The sequence below is a fragment of the Chrysemys picta genome, chromosome 3 (genome assembly GCF_011386835.1).
Source record: "Chrysemys picta bellii isolate R12L10 chromosome 3, ASM1138683v2, whole genome shotgun sequence".
Classification (NCBI taxonomy): domain Eukaryota; kingdom Metazoa; phylum Chordata; order Testudines; family Emydidae; genus Chrysemys; species Chrysemys picta.
Genome location: NC_088793.1, coordinates 17,602,813 through 17,628,918, shown reverse-complemented (window position 1 = coordinate 17,628,918; position 26,106 = coordinate 17,602,813). Strand labels below are relative to the sequence as shown.

At 42.6% G+C, this 26,106-nt stretch overlaps 2 protein-coding genes and 1 long non-coding RNA gene across 35 annotated transcripts in view; 2 read left to right on the top strand and 1 right to left on the bottom strand.

Annotated features, from left to right (window-relative positions):
* The window catches only part of RUNX2 (RUNX family transcription factor 2), a 200,986-nt gene that overhangs the window by 108,005 nt on the left and 66,875 nt on the right, over positions 1-26,106 (bottom strand). For all 3 annotated transcript variants that reach the window (XM_024101101.3, XM_005297396.5, XM_042848656.2), the window contains one exon: positions 940-1,214. In XM_024101101.3, coding sequence (XP_023956869.1) covers positions 940-1,214 — 275 coding nt within the window. The remainder of the gene's footprint in view (positions 1-939; positions 1,215-26,106) is intronic.
* LOC112058902 (uncharacterized) lies at positions 1,214-11,615 on the top strand. Its single transcript, XR_002888073.3, has 3 exons — positions 1,214-1,772; positions 2,556-6,342; positions 9,797-11,615. It is a non-coding gene; the product is annotated as an uncharacterized LOC112058902 (long non-coding RNA).
* The window catches only part of SUPT3H (SPT3 homolog, SAGA and STAGA complex component), a 445,969-nt gene continuing 445,094 nt past the window's right edge, over positions 25,232-26,106 (top strand). For 11 of the 31 annotated variants that reach the window (XM_065587536.1, XM_005297392.3, XM_065587535.1 and 8 more), the window contains exon 1: positions 25,385-25,682. The gene's annotated coding sequence lies outside the window, so the exon portion shown is untranslated. Of the gene's footprint in view, positions 25,759-26,106 lie in introns of all 31 variants that reach the window. The other 20 variants (XM_065587528.1, XM_065587526.1, XM_065587527.1 and 17 more) reach the window with 12 other exon arrangements.

Sequence of the window (26,106 nt, the reverse complement as noted above, 5' to 3'; positions counted from 1 at the left end):
CTTTAGAAATTGTGAAAGGAAGGGGGCAGACCTTTGGTGCTGAAACAGAGGAGGGGGAACATTTGGAGGAAGCTCAAAGCCACCTCTTCTCCTCTCCCCTTTCTTATAACCCTATACATTGCTTTGGGGACGGGTAAATCCCCGAACCTACTTGAAAAATATTCTGTATCCAGTCCCCCTGTTACTTAGAGGTTGCACTGCTCATGTGGTTAGGGGGTGCACGGAGTTAGAAGGTGCATTGTTCTGGTTGGCAGTATACGGTGGAGTGAGGCGTTAGCTGCCTTGCCCTGGTAGTTTTGGGGTGTCTGGGATGTCAATGGAGAAGCGGGTTCAGTGGGTGCTAAGGAGTGTATGACTGCTGTGCGGGGCATTAATGGAGAGGCATTGGTGGTGGTTAGGAGATGGTGCTGTGAATGGAGGGTAGTTAGATGATGCCTACGGTGGTTGAGAGTATATGCTTGCTAATGGGAGGCGTCAGCCTGTGCATTGCCTGGTGGTTGGGGGTGCCCGGTCGTTATAGGGGGTGGGTAGTTAGTTGCTGCACTGCCTTGTGGCGAGGGCGTGTGTGGTTGTTAAATGAGAATTAAGGATTCCCTTTTCCCTTGTGGCTAGGGGTGTACTGCTAGCAAGGGGGGGCTGCTCGAAGGGAGGTGGCCCTGCGGGTCAGGGGTCTATGCAGTGCCCAGTGGAATGAGAGGATGCAGTGCCCATTGCCCTGGTGCCTAGGGGGCACGGTGAGGGACTCCTAAGGGGTGCACAGTTGTTGTGGGGGCACATGGGTGTTAAAGGGGGCCGAGAGAGGACACACAGCCCTTGCTGCAGGGGGTGTATAACTGTTCACGGGAGGGGGGGGAGCGGCAGGCTCGCCTGGCCCTGGTAGCTAGCGGAGGAGGCTGCAGGGCACACCGAGCGTGTGTGTGTGGGGTGGGGGGGTCTTACCTTGAATGCCACCGGGAGGGTCTTGTTGCAGCGCCAGTGCGAGGGCAGCACGGAGCACAGGAAGTTCGGGCTGTCGGTCCGGACCAGCTCGGCGGGGTGATCGGCGATGATCTCCACCATGGTGCGGTTATCGTGGGGGCGCAGCCTGGGCACGGCCGCCGCCGCCTCTTGCTGCTGCTGCTGCTGCTGGGCTGCTACTACCGGGCTCACTTCGCTCATCTTGCCGGGCTGCAGGCTGCTGGAGGGGGGGCTGAACCTCCGGCTGGTGCTGGGATCTACGGGAATACGCATCACAACAGCCACAAGTTAGCGAGCTGAGGGGGCGGTGGGGGGGTCACTCGAGGAGGCGTGTAGTGGGGGAGTGAAAAAAGGGGTGAATGGAGAAGTGGAGGGGAGAGGACGGGGAGGAAAGCGCAGCAGCGGGTTAAATGCAGGAGGGGGGGGAATCACAGCTAAAAAAAGGGGGCGATGTGGCTGATTTGGGGGCGAGTCTGCAGCCTGGAGGAATGGGGGACACAGTGTCTGGCTGTGGGATCCTAGGGCTGCCCCCCTCTTAGCAAAGCCCAGCTGGAAACGGCATGGTCCCGGGTGCTGCAAAAAGCTTCTCCTGCTTCCTTCCTTGTTCAGTCTCTCTTGCTCTTTTCCCTTCCCTCCTTCCAGCCACCGCGTCTTCCCTCAAGTGCTCGGGATTTCCTTCTTTTCTGTCTGTCCTTTTGTCTTTCCTCGTCTCCTTTTGGATTTTTAAAGGTTGCCCGGGAGAGGTAAAGTCGCTGCTGATTTCAGCTTCCTGGGTTGCTGCTGTTTGCGGGAGAAGCAGCAGCGAGAAGAGGAGGGTAGGTTTCAGCTACTGAGAGGGGGTGCTAAGGGGAATGTCCCGTTTTCCTCCAAGGAAGTCTTCCCCCTCCACAAAAAAATCTTGATCGGAGAAAGTTTAGATGCCAAGTGACTTCTCAGCTTTTCCGATTATTAGTTTTTGCTTCAGGAGGGAGAGGGGGCTGGGGTGGGGGGGGGGGGGTAAAAAGTTTTGAAAAGTGTCTCTGCAAAGCTGTTTCCCTTCCCCCAAAGCTACTTCAGCACAAACAAGAAAGTTCTCGGGTTTTTAGCCAGAAAAAAAAAAAACAACCGTAGTCAAAATACTAATAATTAAAAGAGAAACATTAGGAGGCTGCGTAAGGAGGAGCAGGGCTTTTTTAAAAAGTTCAGACTTCTGACTCCCGGAAAAATAAGAGGGAAGAATAGACAGAAACAGTTGTCAGGCTGTTTTCTAAAATACGCTCAAGTAACTTGTTGGAAAAGGGAGCTTTGATGCACTCCGGTTCCTTTTAATTAAGTCGCGGCTATGTCCTACTCCGTTCAGTCGAATAGACCAACAAAAATCTTTATTTTTCTTCCCTTGATTAATAACAACAACAAAAAGATAATTAATTTTTTTCTGAAAAACTGGTTTTAAAAAACTTCTTTTGGGTCCCAAAAGTTGAGGTCGGGGAGGATGAAGGAGCCGGGGAAAAAAAATCCTCCGTTGTTGGGTTGGTTTTTTTTTTTTTTTTTGGTCCTAAATGTGGTTTTTTGGAGGCTGGGATTTCTAATGATTAGGTTTTTGTGGTTTATATATACAGGACTCTCTGGCTACGGCGATCGTTATGCTGATGAGAGTCAGCAGCACGTGGTGTCTCAACCCCGTCCTCATACTTCTGCAGCCTTCAAAATAAATAAAACAATGTGCATCCCCCACAGAAGAAGGAGCTTGCTTTCAGGCGATCTCCCCCACCCGGGGACAGGACTAGAGGGAATGACAGGACTGTCTCCGATCTGTACTTCTCTCCGGGTTTTTCCATTAACACATTTTTTGTTTGTTTTGAAAAAAGCCTGGACTATCTGGTTTGCCAACTAATAATACTTAATAATTTGGTGCCAAAGGTTTTTTTTTTTTTTTTTGGTTGCTAAGACCCTGTCAGTCTAAAGCCTAAAACATTTCCTTGAATAAATGAAAGCTAGAAAACCCGCCCTTCAGACTATTAAGGTAAAGAGAGTCTGGTTTGTTTTCGCCCTTAAAAAAAAAAAGGCAGATCTTATTAAAAACAATTTACATACCCAATAGTAAAAAAGTGTCAACGCCTCCCAGAGCAGATAACAACCTATCAAAACTCTCCCTCGAACTTACTTCGAGGTGCCACTTCCACCTTCTTGTACAAAGTAAGCGCTGGGGGGGGGGGGGGGGGGTTAGCTGCGCGAAGTGCCGGTGTGGTTTGGGGTGATGGGAGGGGGGGCTCCGCTTATGGTGCCTTTATGCAGCTTTTTCGCACACAATTCTGGGAGCATTTTCAGCACCATAAAGCAAGTCTTTGGCCTTCCCCCGACGCTCTCCCCCCTTCCCCACGAAAAAACCTGCGTGTACCCAGGTAAATGATCCGAAAGCACACGTCTCAGGGACCCAGACCACAACACTCTCCTCTCTGCGCTCTATTCCAGCTGTAGGTTCTGCTGCCGGGTGTTTTCACAATAGGGTCTGTGTCAACTTTCGAAACCAACCCGCAGTGCTACACATAGCGCATACATAAAATGATCCTCTCTGACGATTAACACAGGATTGAGTTATTCCCCACTACAACCACCGTCGCCTGTTATCTGACAAACATTAAAAAGGAAGGTGAAACTTCCGGAGGTTTGGTCTTTATTTATTTACTTACTTGCAATTAAAATGTTCAAAAGGATCTTTTTTTCGGTCACATGGGAGAGCTCTCGCTCTGTATACCGCTAAATGTGGTTGGCAACTCTGTGCTCTTGTCTGCAATAGCACACGTCCTTGAAGGAAGTGCAGCGGATGACATGTATTTGTTTATTATTTTCATTCTACCTCTTTTTTCCAGGGTTAATATGTTTGATAGTAACCCCTGGTCACCTGGGACGATCTTAGGTTTTTTTTTTCTCTGTATACTTGTCAAATACGGAGTGGTGGTGATGGGGAGTTTACTATTCCTACGTGGACATAAAAGTATGATGAATAAGTGCTCCCAGACTTACCAACAAAACGGGCAAGATCCTGTCCAAAAGGAGAAGTGTGCACAGTGCCCCGAAATGGGGAATTTAACACAATCTGCAAGGAGCTGAGTAATTTAAAGGTTTTCAGAGCTCAAATAGAGTTGCAGTACAGTAAAATATTTTAAAATAGTTATTTTTGGTACTATGTTTATTATTGTGCTTTTTAACACCTTCCCTTTAGATGGGGGATAACATTTTCCATTAGGTAGAGGGTACAGGTGTTGGGTAGAAAAGAAAAAGTTAACAGGAACCGTATGTTTCCAAGTACAGAATTAATTTGACAGTAGTTATTTCAGTATTTTTTTAAAATAAGAAGATACATTTCCTCTTTTAATTAGTCACATCAGAATTTTTGCAGTTGCCTCCCTCCATACTAAAATTTAAAAAGTTAGTTAGGATCAATCAAAAGAAGTTATAGGAAGTACCCAGTGTAAGGTCACTTAAAATAGTCTATAGTTATTTATAATTTTTCCACTGACCACCCTAACAAAGTTTCAGGTACCTAGCACAGCTGATTTTTAGTCTCCTTGCAAAAATGTCTTTTTGCTTAACTTTTACACATTTAACTGGAACTTGCTAAAGCCTGGAACAGATCACAACTCAGAGCACTAGAATTTTATTGAAATTGTTATGGACACCTTAATAAAACTACCCATAATGTTTATGGACCAGCATAAAGGCTGTCTGGGATTCTTTTTATATATCCTTTATGCTATGTTCTGAATTATATGAAACTTTGGCTTGGATTTGGCTGAAAGACACTTGGGCAGTGGTTCTCAAACTTTTGTACTGGTGACCCCTTTCACACAGCAAGTCTCTGAGTGCAACCCCCCCCCCCTTAGAAATTAAAAACACATTTTTTAATATTTAACTCTATTATAAATGCTGGACGTGAAACAGGGCTTGGGGGTAGAGGCTGACAGCTCGCAACCCCCCATGTAATAACCTCATGACCCCCTGAGGGGTCACGACACCCAGTTTGAGAACCCTTGCACTTGGGACAAACCTACCCTCCAGCTTTCTTCCGCTTCCACTTCAGAAGGGCTCATAATTTTAGCATAGGTTGAAAAGTGGATCACATTTTAAGAGGTTAGAGAGCCATAGGAGTTTAGAGAAAAAATGGTTTTTTAAAAGATTATGTATTAAAAAAACCTCCAGACCCACTTTATAAAATAAGATTTTAATGAGTGCATCTGTGATTCCTGCAAAAGCAACTTTGATGGTCTTTTAGCTTTTTTACTTTTAACAGTGTTACAAATACAGCTGTACTATATGGAAGCATTTTGCTAGAAAAACATATATTTTAACTGTCTTAGTATCTATTTAATTTTAAATTGGTAAAATTTGGACCCAGTAATCTCTGGACCTATCAATAATCGCCTGGTATAAACATTATCTGATTAAGGTAGAAAATAATTGATAAATGTTGAATGTTTCTGTAGTGAATGATGTTTCATAAAAATATTTGTTTTGATGCTAGATGGCTTGACTGGAATGTGCTGTAATCATGATACATATTGAACCTCTTATAACATTCTCTATATGAGTGCATAGCCTTGATGGAAAATAGAATAAATTAATGTGTTTAACAGGTTTATTATTGTATCAGATATTTTGTGAGTCATTATAGCAATGTCAGCAATTACTGCTATAGTTAAGTACTTGCCAGTATTTTCTTTCCAAATTCCACCTTCCAGGAGTTTCTAACTCACTCATGAAAATACAAATCAGGCTGAAATGTGGTGTGACATTAGGGTAGTCCTGATCCCACTGATGTCAATGCCCAAACCTCTACAGACTTCAGTGAGAGCATGATGAGTCCCAATGTCTCATGGCAACACTTTGCTTTCATTGTGGTTACAAATTGACTACTTGTCCAGCTATTCTTTGCACTTAAAAGTATGTCAGGTAGAGTGGCTCAGAACTTACAGACTTCTGTTTGATAGATTTGGTTGATTCATTGTTTACTGTGCTAAGGAGCACAGATTTCAGAAGTACAAACACAGGATTACAAGAGTACATAGACTCCTTCAGTCTCTTTATTTTCGCTATCATGTCCCTGACCCATTGATTTATGACTGAAATACAAGAAAATTCTATGCTATCCTGAAATGTGCTGTAAGCATTTTATATCTCAGCACCGTACACTGTTTGTATAGTGTTTACAATTTCTGGCAGTACTGTAGACAGTCAAGTCTGAAAGACAGAATAGAAAATGACTACATAAAACAATAATTGATTGACATCTATAACATTATTGTTTCACACATTATTTTCTATTGGTAGGAAGAGACGACTGTTAGTTGGGATTCTTGGGTTCTATGCAGGGATTGCCATGTACTCACTGTGTGAACTTAGTAACTGGTAAGTCACTTAACACCTCTCTGCTTCAGTTTACCCATGCGTAGAATGGGGATAACAATAGTTACCTCACTTGGGTGTTGTGAGATTTAAATAATTATTGTCATTATTGTCATGATTATCATAAAGTCATTTGAAATCCAAAGATGAAAGGGGCTATGTTAGTGCAAAGTATTATTAATAAGTTTTCTTTTTTGATAATAATAAACCAGCTGTATCAATAATGAAAAATATTGTGATCTTACTCCTACTGGCTTTATTAGACTCAGTTGCTCTCTGAAAGTTTGAACAGAATAGATGTTGGTATCTCAACAGCATGCTCTAAAATGCACATAAACTGAAAAAAATGTAGATAATTGTCAAAGACTGGATTCTTCCTCCCCCACCACCCCCGCCAGTTTGTTTCTGCTTGTCCAGAAAAGGGTTGTTGCAAACTTAGTTCTCAATCCCCCTCCCGGAGTTCCCTTTTTTTTCAATGAGGATAAAAGGTTAAACAGTCACATTAGTAGATTCTAGTGGAGGATTGTGGCCCTAACTATTACTCTATAATGACATCAAAGAACAAGTGTGGACTGTGTTTTCTGTCTGGAGGACAAAGTCTGAACTCTGGATTTTGATTACAGAAATTTTTATTTTGGTCGCTCTGTGTCAGGTAAATCATACTGTTGCTTTGCTTGGTCCAAAACAAACAATGCTCTCTCCCTCCCCCCCCCCCCCCCCAATACAATTATGGAGAGTTAAGGTTAAAACTGGTTTTCCATAACAAGGACACTTTTGCTATCCCTCCCCCGCACTGATCCTTCTCACAAGTTCTCTGTGAATAAATAAATCCATTTGAAATTCTACATCCTGATTTTACTGCCAAGGTAGAACTTTTCTGGAAAGCTTCAGACAAATTGGACAAATTATTTTAGAGCTATGAGGGTTAAACAAAATTAGGGTTCAGATTTTCCTAACTTTTTTTTGTTCATGTGTTTTAAAAAATACCAACAGATTGAAATAGAAACTTCACAATTTGACCATAGTGAGGACTAGTGCCTCAGACTAATTGCGGGAGTGGAGGTGTAATTGTTAGTAATTAAAAAGGGTTTAATGTGTATACATTGGGAATCTTGCAGAGTTCCTAAATTTTGCATGCTGGTTTTTAAGAGTCTAATGAAGTCCACTCCAGTCAGATACAAGCTCCATAAAGCTCACACAGGAGATACTGTGAGACTAAAGTTAATTAGACGGGGGGGGGGGAGGGGGAGGATTGTTTTCAGTATCGCAACCACAAGCATTCAAAAACCATGAGTCAGACCCCCCCCAAAATTATGAGATTTCCTAAAAACCATGAGATTTCAAAATAATAAACTTTGGAGTCTTTTTATTTGTCCTGTTATGCTGGAGCATTTTACTGTTTTAAAACTTTAGGATTACTGTTTTAAAACTTTTCTCCAGCACCAGGAGGGCTGGAAATGTACTTTTAGGGGAGAAAAATTAAAACTGAGATTCTTAGTTAATAACATGATTCCAGCAGCTGGGGCTTTAGGAAAAACACCAAATAATGTGAGACTTGTGATAAAAATTGCAAGACTTGGCAACACTGATTCCTATTGGGTGGTACATTGCAGGGATGACATATGAAAATAAAGCTTGTGGTAATGAAAGTGTGGGGTAAAGTGCACACATGGTATATACTAAACAAGCTCATTGCTAGGGAACTGCAAAGGTTATACTACCCCTGATCTCCCCACTCAAACTTCTCCCCAATGATGCAGAGAGCACGGCCAGGCCAAACCTCAGAAACCAGACTGTAATTTTGTTTATGACATCACACTTACAGCGTGTCTTGATCCTCCAAAATGCTGAACATTGGTCTGAATATAGGAAAGCACCTGTGTGCTCAAAGTTAAGCATGTGCTTAATTGTTTTGCTGGATGGAGGCCAGAATGCTCAGCATCTTTCAGGTTCAAGCCCTTTGTGGATCATTGTGGAGATGATATCAAGAGGATATCAACGTCAACACAGAAAGAAGCCAAAAGATCAGTGACAACAGCATAAGAGATTCTGTTCCCATGTGAATATCCCTTGTAATAAAGAGCAAAAAATAAAGAAAATATTATAAATGAAGCTGGCAGCAACACCTATAATTAAGATCGCCTAACTTTCTCCATTATAAGACCTGTTTTCAGTTGCCTATAACTTTGCCAAATTTTAAAGTTCATTTGGGCTGAAATTTTCCATGTTGGGGGTGTCCCTCGGGCAGAATTTTTTGGAAAGTTTCCGCGAGAACAGTTCAGCCATTTCCAAGAATGATGTTAGGAGACAACACATTGTTTTGCAATCATCAAAAAATTCTCCCAACCATCATGGTGAGGAGCTCTAACACACCCATATTTTGGAGAAGGAATTTGAAATTTTGCTGTGGTTCACCCCGCAGTCAGTGAAGTGCCTTTTGATATCCCTGTGAGAATCTACTCAAGCTTGGCTTAATTACAAGCTTCTGAAAATCATTTTTTGCATATACCAGTAGAGACTTAGTGACTGACAACTAAATTATACAAAGATTTCATAGGAATTGTTAGGCTATATCAGACCTGTAGGCGGTCTAGTCCAATATCCTGTCTCCAACAGTGGTCAGCACCAGATGCTTCAGAATAAGGTACAAGAAACCCCTCAGCGGGCTGATGTGGGATAATTTATCCCTCCAGGAAGGTCTCATCCTCATCCCTAATAGTTTGAAAAATATTATCAGAATGTCTGTCAGCAGTTCAGTTTTCAACCTTGCTTTCAGAAGTTTATAACTCAGCCATAAAAATTCCTTTCAGACTGAAATCCAGCATACGATGTCTCAGTCCAGAAGTCAAATTTTATACAGATTTTTTTTAAGTGAGCTGTTTTTAAGTTACAGAACTAGAAGAAAAAATAGTTTTACTAATTTGGGACACTTTACTCATTTAGCACTTTCATAACTCAGTAATAGATGTATTTTTCAAAAAGATAATTTGCAAGCTGTCTGCTTCAGGTGTAGATCAGGCCCTTCAATGAAACTCAAGTACTTAAACCCCAAAGTCATTAACACATTAACAGATGCAAAGGAGATTCTATTTCTATGGGACTGATGTGAAATAACAGTTAATAATAGTAGGGTGTGTGTATGAAATAATATGAATAAAAACAAGCATTAGAGTCTAGTAAATGCATTTGGATTTAATACAGTATCTAAATATATGTTTTTAAAAAGACCATGGACCAAATCCTTCAGTCCTTACTTTGGCATCACCCACATTGTAGTCAATAGGCCAAATATTGGTTCTGTTCAAATCAAGAATCAATGTCCCTCTCCCAACGCTCCTAGAGTCAGAAGAACGCGTCCCCCCAATAATCGTCAGCGAAGTCCGAAGCGCACTACACCAGATGAAGAAGGGAAAAGCTCCAGGCAAAGATGGAATAACATCAAAAATGATTTCCGCAGGTGGCGAAAAACTTTGGAAGGCCCTCGCTTTAAGATTCAGTCGATATCGCGAAGAAGGAAAAATACCATCAAGTTGGAGGGACTAGAATACCATCTTGCAGTACAAGGAGGGGGATCGAGAAAATCTTAAGAACTATCACTCTATATGCCTGCTCTCTCATATCTATAAACTCTTTACAGAGGTGATAACGAACCGACTCTCGCAGAGTCTGGATGAACAACAGCCGAGAGAGCAGGCAGTATTTCGAAGAAATTTCAGCACGACCGACCATATATTTACCTTTAGCCAGTTTCTAGAAAGAGCGAGGGAATACAAACTCCCGCTGTGCATTGCTTTTGTCGACTATGAAAAGGCCTTCGATAGCGTCGAGTTCAACGCAATATTAAAGGCGCTCGCAGAGCAGGGCGTTAATACGCAGTACATCAGTTTGTTGAAGGAAGCGAATACTGGATGTACAACAGACCTTAATCTCCTCCACATCCCAATCGAGAAAGGCGTAAAGCAAGGAGATACGATTTCACCAAAACTATTTACCGCCTGCCTTGAAATGGTTATGAACAAGATCAATTGGAGGAGTGGTGTTAATATAAATGGAGAACGATTATCTCATCTCAGATTCACGGATGACATTGTACTAATTGCCGAAAGCACCAACCAACTGCAGAGCATGCTATGAAGACTCGGTTCTATAGAGCAGCATGAGTAAAAGAGCTACACAGTGGGGATACCTATGAGGAACAAGGGAGCAGTGAAAGATGACTCCTAGGTTGTGAAGCAGAAGAAGGGCCACTTTCAGCTGCTCTTATAGGACCATGGTAGTCCCCATTGCTATTATGCTTCCCCTTTTGATGGATGATATCTAGCAAGCTTGCCCCTGCTCTGTCCCTGGAGTACTCTCAAACTGTCCCCTATTCCCTTCCTTCAGCAGTTTGGGGTTGGCATGATTTGCCCTACTGGGAGCTTTGGTTGAGTAAATAATACAGGATACATCCTAAAAAATACTAATGGCAACCCTTATTCATGCTGATGAGCGCTTATTTATGAGAGCAGGTTGGTTAATTTCAGTGAGTCTATTTGTGTGAATAAGTGCTCACCAATCTAAGTGTTGAACAGTTGGCCTCTAAGTATCTATATTTCAAAGCAGCATCACTGAACTCTAAAATTGTACCCAAATTATTCATGTCTACAGGTTTGGCGCACAGTGTTTTGTATCTATGTTTTTGTGCCCTACAACCAGCAGTTGTTTTGCAACTTCCATTTCCCAAACAAATCTGAATTTCTGCATGTGCAAAAATTTGTCACACAAAAAACTGCAGGTGCAATTTGAAAGGTTTGTTTAGAAAATTCAGGCCAAGGTATCCTTTCCCAAAGAGCTAATATAATGCACTGAATAAAAAGTTCACATTTTTAAAAAGTATCAGAATATATACCAGTATAGATAAGGTCCATTACACTAAAGGGTTTAATCAGTAATGGTCAAATTCTACCACCCTTATTCATATGGTGTAATACCTTACTCTGTGAGTAGTCCCATTGGTTTAGCTAGGAATTTTGACAGAATAGCGTACCACTCAGTGTAAGAGTGACAGTCAAGCCTTTAAGCATTTACCACTTGTGGTTATTCTGCATATACACTCATATTTCCTCATTTCTGTATCTAGATTGTTGCGGAGTGTTTGTGTGGTTTTGCTGCTGTACATATTTGCTCTGATTTAAAAAGCTGTAATTCTTGGGTCATTTTAATTGTGAGAAAATTGTGTTCCAACACTTTTTGACAATTGAAGGAAATGACAATAAAAAACTCTACTTGCTAAACACCACATGCATATCGCCACCTATATTTTTGCTAAATAAATTTGTGTGAGCTCCAGGAAGTAAACGAACTCCCTTCCTGGTAAGAAATCCATATGCTCTTTGAGTCATGTTTGTTTGGTCACTAGCTGAAGTCCACTAGGAGTTTTATTATTGCTATTGATTTTATGTGGAAGGCATTTAGATACTGCAGCAATGGATGGTAGTATAAAAGCCTGCTAGATAGACAATTGATAGATCTGAAAAAACAAAGCCATTTTTGATATCTATTTATCATGAGCTTGTTGATGGGATATGACACATCCATACTGATTCAGAGAGGGAAAAAAGATGGTCAATGGCTAACCAGACAGATGCAATAATAATTCTTTTTAGTAATATGTTGTCTTCATATAAAAACCTGAGTGCTAGTCACAGCTTAATGCTACAAAAACAACAAGGAGTCCGGTGGCACCTTAAAGACTAACACATTGATTTGGGCATAAGCTTTCGTGGGTAAAAAAACTCACTTCTTCAGATGCTACAGTGATTAAGGCCTTTTGAGATAGATAAATAGCTAGGTCTCATAATGAAAATTAATTAAGCCTCAAAACACGCTTGTCAGGTAGGTAAATATTATCAACACCAATTAAATATAGGGAAACTGATAGATACAGAAGTTAAGTTGCTCGCTCATGGTCACAGTGAGTTAGTTAGATCTGGGGATGATTTTCTGTTCTCCTAGTTCCTAGACTCGTGTTCTGCTCATTCGTCATTCTCCCACCTGAATTTTATTATACGGATGCAATGAGATGTAATTGCTCAAAACAGTCATTGAAATCAAGTGATTAAATATTTCTCATATTAGTTATTTTAATAGGTATTTCTATGACAGACTTTTCAGAACTATTAAGGATAGCAGTTCTTCTGACTTACACCTATTTTACACCAGGATAATTCTGTTGATTTCAGTGACTTACTCCTAATTTACCCTAGAGTGAGAGGTGAATCAGTCCCTTCCCATCTATGAAGTCTTTCTCATATAATACATGTAGGCAGTTTAAAACTAACATAAGGAAATACTTCTTCACATGATGCACAGTCAACCTGTGGAACTCATTGCCAGGGGATGCTGTAAATGCCAAAAATATAACTGGGTTAAAAAAAGAATAAGAGAAGTTCATGGAGGATAGGTCAATCAATGGCTTTTAGCCAAGATGGTCAGGGATGCAAACCCATAATCTTGGTGTCCCTAAACCTCTTATTTAGCGTGTGCATAGTCGTCTAGCCAAGCGATGACATCTTCAGTGGCATGATGCAGTTCTTCTAGGCCACTCCTGAACCTAGTCAGCAGGCATTCATTGACAATGTGCGTCATCATCTCCGTTGCACCACAGCTGCACAAAGGGCTGTCATGAAGGCCCCAGCGATTGGATGATACCATAATCGGCAACATGACGGCAAATGTACAGACAGTGGTTTGGGGGCAATGGATCAATGTCCTTGTTGCGCCATCTGCCAGTACCTGACAACAGTCAGGGAAGCTAATGATCCAACCAGCTAACCGAATTCCACGAGGACCAGCTCAACGAATCCCAGCACTGTTGTCACTGACAGTCCCAACATGCAGCCCGGTGACTTCTATGTCATTGGTCCAGCTTTATGTGTGTTACAACTCAACGTGGAGGGTTTGTCGGCTGCCAAGTGTGATTTATCTAAACCTCTGACTACTAGAAGCTGGGAATGGACAACAGGGGATGGATCACTTGATAAATTGCCCTGTTCTGGTCACTCCCACTGAAGCATCTGGCTCCAGCCACTGTCAGAAGACAGGATACTGGGTTAGATGGGCCATTGGTCTGATTCAGTATGGATGTTTTGATGTTCGTTTTCTTCATATTGTCATTATAATACATGAAATTACCAGTACAGTTAATCAGAAAAATCTACTTAGAGTCAGGGGTTTTGAATGTAAAACAAGAGAATGTTGGGTGATGATTCTCTATCCTTACCTCATCCTATTGTATTTCAGCCAATTTCAACCTTTTGTATTTCATGTGTTAACTCCCACTGAAAGTCCTGGGAATTCTCTGTGTAAAAATGCTGAAGGAGCAGATGATTTGCCATATCAGATTAGACCACTAATCTCTTCCATTGACCCATTTATCTTCTCCATGATTCCTTGATCACCACACTATTCATCTAGGTTTTTGTACTTGCACTCATAACTGTAGTCTCTTGAGCTCCCTCCACTGAGAACCAAAGAACATTAAGTGGCTATTTCAAAGTCTAGCATGGTTTTATTCCACTGTTCCAATAGCCCGTCAGATTTTTTCCCCTTCATCTTCCCACTAGTGTTTCTTCCTTTTCTTTCTGTTTCTCGCTCCTGCTCTTTCTATGTCCTGCCTCTTCCCCCACACCTGGCTCTTGGATATTATTTATTGTTTGAATTCTAGTAGTGGCCACAATGTGCTAGGCAAAGTTCTCTCTCTCTCACACACACAGACACACACAGACACACGCACACACATGCCACAATGTACCAGGCGATGTACACTCACAAACATACACACACGGAAGACAGTCCCAGCCCCAAGGAGCTTATGATTTAAGGCAGGCAATGTACACTGTGTGGGATAGCAGGATACAATCTCAGTATGTACAGTTTTGATACATATCATATACATTTTTGTATATATATTGGGATTGGGTTTTGTTTTTATTAAATTCACATCAACCAGACCCTACTGCCCCTCAGCCTGTTCATTATTAGTTGGCCAGTTTCTTGAAAGCATCATGGAAGAAGTGGGTCATGATGAGAGTTTTCGTTTTTGCATTTGGTGTTGCTATTGTGGCAAAGCTAAGCTAACACAAGAACAAGTGTGTACGGGGACATTTTGGCAATTCAGTAAAGTGCCTGAAACCACTATGGCTTATTGCTAAAAGCAGCCTAGTCAGCAGTCTCAGCTTAACCAAGGCAGGAAGGGAGGGTTTTTTTGGGTGTCACAGAAAAGGCAGCTTGACCCCGCGTCCTTCCTGATAAGTTGAAGTTGCTGATACATGCATTTTAGAAGAGCAGGATGTGCCCCAGGAATGTCTATTGGGGCCTCAAGGGTGCAAACTCTGGAAAAACCCAAACCTGGTTAATCAATAATCAGAAGGAATCTCTTGCTTGACCATTGAAACTGCTTACTTAACAAGTTTTCTTTAAGGGACATGTCATTCTATTACTAATGTATAAATAAGGGGGGAAAGTTTGAGGTAGTTGAACTCATTTGGGACTCTTTTGGGACTTGTTTGGACCCTCCCTCTGGATACATCTTGCGGTCCCCACCGGCAGACGGAAGATTTGGCCACCGGAAGCCTGCTGCTGTGTCACTCGAGAGCCACACTCAGCTTTGGTAATTATCGAGGGTTGGGGGTGTTTTACTAATCTGTTGCGGACGTGTGTAAGTGCTTGAGACTAAGTAAAGTTTAGCTTTAAGTGAAAGCACTCTTGTGTTGTCCTGTTTGTGCCAGCCATCTGTCGGTCGGACAGCCGTGTCTCCCCTGATTTATTTTATAACACCACCTCGCACAGAGTAAAGTTACCAAGAGCTTTGGGTTGAAAGAACCCCGGGTAACAAGGGGACAATCAATGAAATTGAAAGGCAACACTTTAAAAACTGATACAAGATATTTTTTTCTCTTATACATAACACATAATCAACAAGTGGAACTCATTGACAGCAAATATCCTTGAGGCCAGGAGCTGAGTAAGATTTAAAAACAGATTAGACATTTATATTTTACTTACATATTTATTTAGTCTGGGATTTTTAAAGAAGGCTAAGGGAGTTAGGAGCCCCAACTCCCACTGAAAATTCCATCTGTAGAAGTCTAAACATACACAAGGCATCTATTTAGCAGTCTAGATAGTTTTGACACAAATTACCACCAGAAATAAATCAGGAAATATCTAGAACAGGCAGCTAGCCTCATGAACAATCCCTCCAAATCTTTCCACTAACTTTAGTCACCATCAAGACCCTCATACTTCCAAATCTCTACTAACCTGCAGCATGCCCTGAAAGTCAATATTTAAAATAATGAGAATATGCACAATTACGTCAAATAAGACTAAAATATTTTTAAAGGGTATATAAACCCTTACGCTTCACAGCATAAATCAACTACCAATTTATGAAGATTAGGAAGAAATATCCAGTGCATTAGTTTATTGCAGAATTATCCTCTATGGGATTTTTTCCACCTTCCTCTGTAGCATCTGATAGCTGCCTCTGTCAGAGACAGGACAACCCACTATATGGACCACAGTACTTACACAACATAGCCCCATAAACTTCTTGTACTCATTCTTCACTTCCTTCGCCCCAAATGCCTGAGTGAATAGGTGAGTCTTACATCATGCCCTGAAGACCAAAAGAATTGGTCTCTGAGGAACCATAGGCCCTCAGCTAATCTGTGACAAATATGGCATAAATTCCTTGATAATATAGAGCATATGGAAGAGCAGGGGAGAAAATATTCCAGAATCCAGCATTCTCGACTGGCTATGCCCTGCCTCAAGTCCTGGAGACTGTCAGTAAAAATGCCTCAACTGATCTCAGCTATTACACTGGTTCATGAGAAAGGAGATGGGGCATCTCATGTAGTCAGTACCAAACAAAACAGGTTTTGATAGATTTAAAGCAACACTTTGACCTGTTCACAATTTTAAAATTATACTTTATCTAATTTAATCTGTTCATCTAATCTGTTCAACAGCATTTCTAAAGTGCCTGTTATCATTGTATGGTGGTGCTGAATTGAAACTGGCAGAATGGAAATGGGGCAGAGTAGCACAAAAATAAAATGTATCCTATTCTGTTTCCCAGTCACATAAATGCTCAAAGTGCTATACATGAGGAGCACCTTGTAAACAAAAGAAGGACTGTTTAGAAAAGAGGGAAGAATATTCTCAGGAGCTTTGTTAAAGGCAGTGATTTATATTCAAAAGAAAGGCAGAAATGTGTAATAGTACGCTGTGCATTATGGTCCACAGGGTACTTTACACTGGAATCTTAGTGCTGAAATCTAAAACATAAGGGACACGTTATTCCCTTAGATACATATGCACAACTCTTCGTGAAGTCAAGGAGAGCTGTAGTCTTATATTTAATGGTGCAATTTGGCCCTAAATATTTCAACATTTATCGAGGAAAAAAATAGCTTCTCGCCATCAGAGATAATCAACGCAGTTTCGTCTGAAATGTAATGGACACAGAACACCATCTGACATCAGAATTAAAGAAATAAATGTTTTGGGAAGATGAGACTGTAGACTCAGCGTTCTGTCTGCTCTGCATGGTCAAGTAATATTCATTTGTTTCAGGACGCTGAGGAAATTAAATCCTTAGCAACTTGTGGCTGATGTTATTTACTCTGAAGCCCAGGAGTAATTTGATGCAACTTCTCGGCACTGTTCCTGTGCTTCCAAAAATTACTGTTTTGAATGTCCTTAATTCTGGAAATTTTCATTCTACTAAACACAGGCCAAAAAGAAGTAATAGGGCTTTATGCAACTCTGCTTCTGTGAGCAGGGGGGAGCTGAGTCCTTTGGCTTATTCTCCCTACCCATCACAGGCCCACGGCCAGGGTCTATAGTAAGCCAGATGCATGAGTTGGGAAAGACAAGGGCTCAGAGTCCAGCTGCTCTCTGGGGCAAAGTCTGTCCCCAAATCCCTATTTTTTAAGGCTGAATATTCTGAAATCTGAAAGTTTTGTTCAATCTACATTATATTCTAATTTGTATATTTGATTAATATCTTTTACTTCACATACATAAAAGACAGTAAATGTCCTGATTACCAGAACTTAAATTGTTATTATAGTAATTGCTATGCTTCTGGCTGACTTTGGCACATCTCCTAGCTGGGCTCCTAGCTTGGGCTGCTCCATGCTCTGTGGTTGGAAGGAACTCTGGCTGGCTATGTTTGCTCCTCCCTAGCTAGGGAGCCCTGGGTGGTGCTGCCTGTTTACTGCTCACAGTTTAGCTACAGCATTCCACTTTTGCTTTAGTCATAGCTCCAGATGTATGGGCAAGTAGGGGGACTATGCACCAGGCTTTATTCTTCAACGTTTGAGCCCTCCTAGTTGGGGCTCTTTAATCATAGAGATCTCTCTAGAGTAGTTCTATCCCTAGAGATACAATCTAGAATGCCTTCTTTGCATTCCAAATCAGGAAATTGATACACCTTGGTGAGACCAGTTCAGGAAGCAGCTAGAATCAGGAGGTTGAGCAGATTTGTAAATCTTTGGGGCAAATCAGAGTAAGTTAGGCTTTGTCTGTACTTGGGAGTCAGCTGCTGATACAACTGCACCAGTGCAAACAAGGAAAGCTACATTTGCTTGGAACACTGTATAGATTCATAGATTCATAGATTCTAGGACTGGAAGGGACCTCGAGAGGTCATCGAGTCCAGTCCCCTGCCCGCATGGCAGGACCAAATACCGTCTAGACCATCCCTGATAGACATTTATCTAACCTACTCTTAAATATCTCCAGAGATGGAGATTCCACAACCTCCCTAGGCAATTTATTCCAGTGTTTAACCACCCTGACAGTTAGGAACTTTTTCCTAATGTCCAACCTAGACCTCCCTTGCTGCAGTTTAAATCCATTGCTTCTGGTGGGGCAAATACTCAGTTGGTGCAAATTATGATATTTATTTTCATTGGTGCAGCGATATTGGTTGTTGGCCACTGTTAATTGAATTGTGGCATGTGGCTAACTCCAAGTTGTAGACAAGTCCTTACTTCAGATTAAGTATACAGTAGTGTACACAAGTTCCTAGTGGTACTGAAATTAGGGGTGCTACCACACCCCCTGTCTTAAAGTAGTAATAACAAACAACAAATACATGTTTCCTTCATCAGCACCCTCACTATAAAAATTGTTCCAGCACCCTCTAAGTTCCCCACATTGAACTTTCTGTGGAGACCATGGCAATACATCTTGTGCAGGCTACATCTTGTGCAAGCTGAGGAGTGGCAGGGAGCTAGGTAGGAGAAAGGAGCAGGTGGCATTGCATAAGCATTAGGTCTCTGCATGCCCTTGCCTCCAATGGATTACCTGAGATCAACAAAGTCAGTCTGGACCACAACTGCAACTTTAGCTTTTGCTATTTGTTTCAACTGCAGTGGTATGTTGCTTATGTGTATGTGTTTGGCACGTGGGCTGATAGAAGTGAGGGTGTATGTATGTAACATCATAATTACAAATTGAGGCTCTAGGCCAGTGGTTCTCAAATTAGGGCTGCCGCTTGTTCAGGGAAAGCCCCTGGCGGACCGGGCCGGTTTGTTTACCTGCTGCATCCGCAGGTTCGGCAGATCGCAGCTCCCAGTGGCCACGGTTCACCGTTCCAGGCCAATGGGGGCGGTGGGAAGCGGTGGCAAGTACATCCCTCCGCCCGCGCCGCTTCCCGCCGCCCCCATTGGCCTGGAGCAGCGAACCGTGGCCACTGGGAGCTGCGATCAGCCGAACCTGCGGACGCGGCAGGTAAACAAACCGGTCCGGCCCGCCAGGGGCTTTCCCTGAACAAGCGGCGGCCCTAGTTTGAGAACCACTTCTCTAGGCCATATCTGGAGTACACAACACAACCGATCTGTCATAACAACATGTTGTGCTATCTAATGCTGTGTCTCCAAATCGTTAGTTTCCTCCAAATTGCTCCAAATCTTTAGTTTCCATCCTTTATTCCCTTTTGGCACAAAATACACCATTATTTTCACATCGTTCTTGTCTGAGCTCGTGATTTTATCCATATGAACCAGAAGCGAATAAAAGTTGGCAACTACATACCTATTATATTATAGAGTACACTTTAATCAGCACCCTAATAAACAGCACACCCAGTTAACTGGGACAATTGCCAGGGAGTGAGCGGATTTAGCTCACTGCACTTCAGTGACTGTAAATGATGGATAAGCAGCATGCTTGTTGCTGTTGTCTGCAAACTTATTTGTAAAAGTTAGCAGGTGAGAATTGGTGTTTGCTGGCATACAGTTCCCACCCCCCTCCCCACACTCTGTTCAGTTTATGTAAATTCTCTGCTCTGATGTACATAGGGTGACCAGACAGCAAGTGTGAAAAATCAGGACAGGAGGTGGTGGGGGGTAATAGGCGCCTATACGAGACAAAGCCCCAAATATTGGGACTGTCCCCATAAAATCGGGACATCTGGTCACCCTAGATGTACACCTCTACCTCGATATAACGCTGTCCTTGGGAGCCAAACAATCTCACCGTGTTATAGGTGAAACCACGTTATATCGAACTTGCTTTGATCCATCGGAGTGCGTGCCCCCCCCCCCCGGAGCACTGCTTTACCGTGTTATAGCCGAATTCATGTTATATCGGGTCGCGTTATATCGGGGTAGAGGTGTATCTTTTAAAGGTAACTTTCTCTTACGGCAGCTGTTTAAAAATGGTTTAGTGATTTGTCTCTTATTCTTTTCAAAGCAACTGGTGAAACAGAAGTGGCTTCCACTGTAACACATTCCTATGACAGGTTTCAGAGTGGTAGCCGTGTTAGTCTGTATCAGCAAAAAGAACGAGGAGTACTTGTGGCACCTTAAAGACTAACACATTTATTTGGGCATAAGCTTTCGTGGGCTAAAACCCACTTCATCGGATGCATGCAGTGGTTTTAGCCCATGAAAGCTTATGCCCAAATAAATTTGTTAGTCTCTCAGATGCCACAAGTACGCCTCATTCTTTTTACATTCCTATGAGGCTTTGATAATCAAGATGATGGCTTAAGAACACAAGAATGGCCATATTGGGTCAGACCAAAGGTCCATCCAGCCCAGTATCCTGTCTACTGACAGTGACCAATGCCAGGTGTCCCAGAGGGAGTGAACCTAACAGGTAATGATCAAGTGATCTCTCTCCTTCCATCCATGTCCACCCTTTGACAAACAGAGGCTAGGGACACCATTCCTTACCCATCCTGGCTAATAGCCATTAATGGACTTCACCTCCATGAATTTATCTAGTTCTCTTTTAAACCCTGTTATAGTCCTAGCCTTCACAACCTCCTCAGGCAAGGAGTTCCACAGGTTGACTGTGCGCTGTGTGAAGAAGAACTTCCTTTTATTTGTTTTAAACCTGCTGCCCATTAATTTCATTTGGTGGCCCCTAGTTCTTATATTATGGGAACAAGTAAATAAGTTTTCCTTATTCCCTTTGTCCTCACCACTCATGTTTTTATATACCTCTATCATATCCCCCTTTAGTCTCCTTTTTTCCAAGCTGAAAAGTCCTAGCCTTTTTAATCTCTCCTCTTATGGGACCCATTCCAAACCCCTAATAATTTTAGTTGCCCTTCTCTGAACCTTTTCTAATGCCAGTATATCTTTTTTGAGATGAGGAGACCACATCTGTACGCAGTATTCAAGATGTGGGCGTACCATGGATTTATATAAGGGCAATAAGATATTCTTAGTTTGCATGTTTGTCTTTCCACCAGTCTGTCAATTCAGAGGACTCTACCTTACTGTGGAACTGCTGATGTATAAAGGGACACATACATGAACAATTCTGCTGCAGCTTTCTAGAACTACCTTTGATATTATACACTGCATGTTGGCCATTCTTACTTTAAAGTAGTGTTCCTATGATGAGAAAAATCTGTATTTAAAAGTAAAACCTAGCACCTGAAACTGATATATGTTACAATTGACTACAAACACATGTGACATTTTTCTATAATTTGGACACCCTTTGCCAGAAAATTAAATAAAATTGAATACAGCAAACCTCTCTAATCCCCACATTCCTCCCAGATTGTTTCTACGGAGACTGTAAAGCATTAGTGAAAGCAAACAAAGTAAGTTACAAAAAAGGAGGGGGGGGGGGAGAAGAACCCTCAATAAGGCATCTTTAAAACGAGGGCCATCATGGTTCGGCAAAAGGTAGAAATGTTGGTATAATTAAAGGAGGACATCATTTGTAGGTCATTCGAAAAGAATTGTCCATGTTGCCATTCGGTTAGGCTTGTTGGCAGGAGAAAAAGAGACCACTCTGTCCTACTGCAGATGGTTCTTTATTAGTTGTGGCTTCTGTAGAGATTCTGGCCCCTCTTTGGAACATGGAGGATTTCTTTTATTACATATTCTGGACACTATCTTTTTTAAAAGATTTTTTTTCTCCAATGTGTGCAAAATCTCCTTGCACCAATGCTTCTGTACTGAAATTACTGTGCCAAAGGAATGCAAACGTCTAAGAGCAACAATGGTTCATTTTCCTTTAATGACTTTGTCGACAGGATGGAGACATTTTTGTGGTGTGATGAATTCACTTGGTCTCCCGTTGTGTTTTCCCCACATGCTTTGGAAACTCTCTCTTTCTCTAAGAAGTTATGTCCATCCACTCTGGCAAGAACTTCATTACTTTATATTCATTGTGCTTAAATGACACCCCAGTGGTACTGACCTTCTGGGATGACTGATGTAAATTATATGCTATGTAGGGGAAAATAAAATCTTTTTCTTACTTATGTTCTGCAGACCAATAAAAGTGAAAACAAATGACAGAGAAAATCAGGCTTATTCAAAAGTAAAACGTTGTATGTGTTATGGTTTCAGCAGACTCCAGTTTGTGAAAGCAACGAGACATTTCATAATGACTTATGTATCTTAAAGGTGACTTGCCAAGGGAAACGATGTTTGTGTCCTTTTTTGGTTCTTCATGATGCATAAAGAAAGCCTGAAATTATTTTAAGTCCCTATGAAGTTTAGTAAGAACTCAAGAGACTTATCCAATAGCAAGCATAGTACTTTTAACTGCACAAGCACTCAAGTGACTCTGAGACTGCTCAGGCTTCTGGAAACATGTAGTTGTCAATGGGCATGCTCATTCATTCCAATATATTTTGCTTGATTTATATATTAGAATTATCAGGAATATTAATCCTTGCCTTCCCTGTATATTTCCCACAGTACTCAATTGAGGACTACAGAACTGAAGTAAAAGCTTCCGATGGAAGGCAAGGACTGGGGAAGACTGCTAAATCTTTTTCAACTTGACAGATTTTTTTTTTCTTTTTCAGGAGAATACTTGACAAAAATGATTTGTCAGGGGCTGTTTAGGTATCTGTAAATCTATCATGGGAGGGAACAGTCCCAGTCAGTGTCTCAGCTTCTCTGCTGTAACTCTAAAAACCACCACCACCAGCAATGCTGGCCTTTTGCTACTCTGGTACTGTCAGTGCTTGGGCTGCTCTCAGCTCTTCCTATACAATTGTAGGCACCAGCAGAAAGGAAGAGATGTTGAGATCACTCAGCTGGCTAGCTATCTGTGAGTGGTAATATCTTCCAGTCTCCCCAAGATGTGTGAGTAGGAGGTAGAAATGGGATAGAAGGAGGGAAAGACATAGGAAGGAGGCAAACAGAAGGGGCTGATAGGGTATTGATAGGAGGGAGCAGGAAGAGAGGGTGCCTTTGGGGCATGCCATTGGTGGCAGAAGGGAACAGGATGGGGGGAGCATGAGGGAGCTATGGAAAAAAGATGAAAAGTTTCTTCAAGATTAATTTCTAATAAGTCAGGATTCAGGCGGCCCTTTAAGGATTAATTTGCTGAATGCTAGCCCCACCCCCTTCAAAGAAAATTATAACCTAAAATCTACTATAATGAACATACAGTTGTGCAGCCACCAGACTGGTTTCTGAGGACAATTGTTCCTGGTAAAGTTTTTACATGATTGCCAACTGTACAAGAGTTTTAGTTAAATGTGTGATGACAAAAGAAAAATTATATCTATATCTATAGAGAGAGACTGTTTGATTAACAATCTTGTGAAGTCACAATCCCAAACAAGCCTTTAAAAAACATTTCATGCCTTTTTTACACAGCCTAAAAAAAAAAATCACAAACATAATGTACTTTCTTATTTTATATTTTCTGCTTATCTTTGTTAATTCTATTTTACAGACTCTGCATAGGATTGTGGAGTGACAGGAATAACCCCATGCACGTAGCCACTTAGCCATGTCAGTAGCAGTGTCACAAATCACATATTATTTGGGATAGTAGGTAGGCAGCTTCCAAGTAACTCTGATTCTAGTAGTCTGTAACAAAATAAGCTTCCCTTTTAGGAACCTGTTCCCTGTGCTAGAAAGTTGTTGAGACACTGGAGGGAATTCACAGAAAAGCAACACAAATTATTTGGAGGTGCAGAGGACAGAAGAATGGAATTATGAGGAAAAGTTAAAAGAGCTAAATATGTATATTTTGCTAATTAACACCTGGGAGAGGCAATGGTCATGATGCAGTATGCAAGTATTTGAAACAAGCAGATGTCAAGGACAGAGTTTAGGGTTTGTTTAGGGTTTAATAAGAGGGTATTATTAGGAGTCATGGGATGAAATTAGAGAGAAAATTTAGGACTTGGCTGCATACAGAAGTTGTATCGCTTCAACTGTATTAGTATAAAATAGTACAATTCCATAGTATGGCTGTGTTTATACCAGTATAAGTGGGCTTATACCACTATAGTTTATTCCCATACAGGAAGGGGAATAAGGTATATCGGTATGTTATCTTTATGCCAGAATAACAGTGTCCAAACTAGGGGTTTTATATTTTATTGGTGTATCACACCTCCAACCAAAATAGTTATACTGGTACAAAATCCATGTACAAACCAGACTTTAGCTTAATATCCCCCAAAACCTTCCTGACGGGGATAGCTATTAAGCTGTGGAACAGTTTTCCTGCGAGACTCATCAGAAAACCCACTTTTTGGGACATTTAAACTTGCCCAAAAGCGAGGATCTTGCATCAAACCCTCATAGGTGAAGCATCACTTTGAGATGGAGCTATGGGTCTTTGGCAACCCTTTGAACACCCCTGGGTGCTTATTATTTTTAGATTAATTTTTGTCTCAGAGTCACTGGGACCCTTCCTTAAAGCCTGACATATACTACCTTCAGTACAGCCTGGTTCCTGTAGTGTCTAAGCCTCAGATACACCACCTGTAGTAGTGCCTAGCTACTAAAGGGTCTAGGCCTTAGATACATGACCTGCAGTAGTGCCTGGTTGCTATGGGGCAGTGGGTTTTAACCTTTTTTCATTTGCGGACCCCTAAAAATTTTTCAAATGAAGGTGCAGACCCCTCTGGAAATCTTAGTCTGCAGCCGCAGGGGTCCGCAAATCACAAATTGAAAATCACTGTTCTATGGTAACAACCTTTTAGAGCTCCCACTTAGACCCCCGCCCCCCCCCGGTTGAAAACCACTGCTATCGGGTCTAAACCTCAGACACATGATCTGCAGCAGTGCCTGGCTGCTATAGGGCCTCTCCTGTCTGCTGCGGGCGGAAGAGAAATCTTATAAGCATCTGCCTTTATGGCAAGGGGCACAGCGTGATAGATCGGTGCCCTTTTAATGTCTAATGTAAATGCAACATATGGCACTTCCTAGCCAGGTGCCGAGAGGGGACTGTAGAGATGCCTGTAGAAGCACCTCCTGATGGCTCCAGGGTCTCTTCTGAAACCGGCGGGGGATACCCGAGCACCTCTAGGGGGTCTCCTACAAGCAGGGGCCTCCTCTGGGGGATCCCCCAGCTCTCCTCTCCCGCGCCACCCAGGCCGCCGCGCAGGGGCAAACCCCTTTCGGAGGGAAGCGGGAGCAGCGGCCGAGCCAGGGCTGGGCACAGCGCGGCCCGCCCCTGCTCCGCCCCCCTCTCACGCGGGGCTCCAACCGCCGCCGGCCGCCCAGGGAGAAGCGGCGCGAGACGCCACACAGAAGATGGAGGCGCGGGTGCTCCGCAGCCGATGTGTGGCGGAACCGGCCCCGCCCCCGGCGGGCGGCGCCATTTTCCCCCTGGTCGGTTAGTCACCTAGAGCCGAGCGGCTGCTGAGAGGCCTCGGTTCCTCTCTCCGTGTCTGGTGGTAGGGGAAAGAGGACGGCGCAGCTCCTCTCTCCCCCTGTCCAACCGTCCCTCTGTCTCTGGACATCAGCCCACTGGGGTTAATTGGCCACCACCAGGCCAGGCTGCGCCTTCCTTCCTTGCACACCTCTGCGTCCAGCCCCGTGTGTCTGAGCCTTTGAGTGAGTCACCAGCAAGGGCGAGCGAACAGCGTGTTGCTATTGCCTAACTTAGCAGGGAGTTTATGGGGCTGTGGAGGTATTGACCCAAGGGATGTATTGCCTGGCTGCCTAGTAATCTTTTTTGGGGAGGGTTGGGGGGGGGAGAGAGAAGGGGAGGGTTATGTGTGTTCCTGAGTCTTGCACCCTGTTGCAGGAATGTCTGCTAATGTGCCTTGGCCTCTGTTATCATGGTACTACGTCTCCCAGCGCCTGGGCTAGATACCACCCAGTGCTGTGCCACTTGCAGCCCAGGTCTGGGGAAAGCCTCTGCAGCTCCTTTCCTTGTAACGTTATCTGTTCCCTGGTACCAGATGCTAAAACCAAGCTTCCCTCCCCCCCCCCCCCCGAATTGGCTACCTGTTGCAGGAGCCTGAGTGTTTGGGGT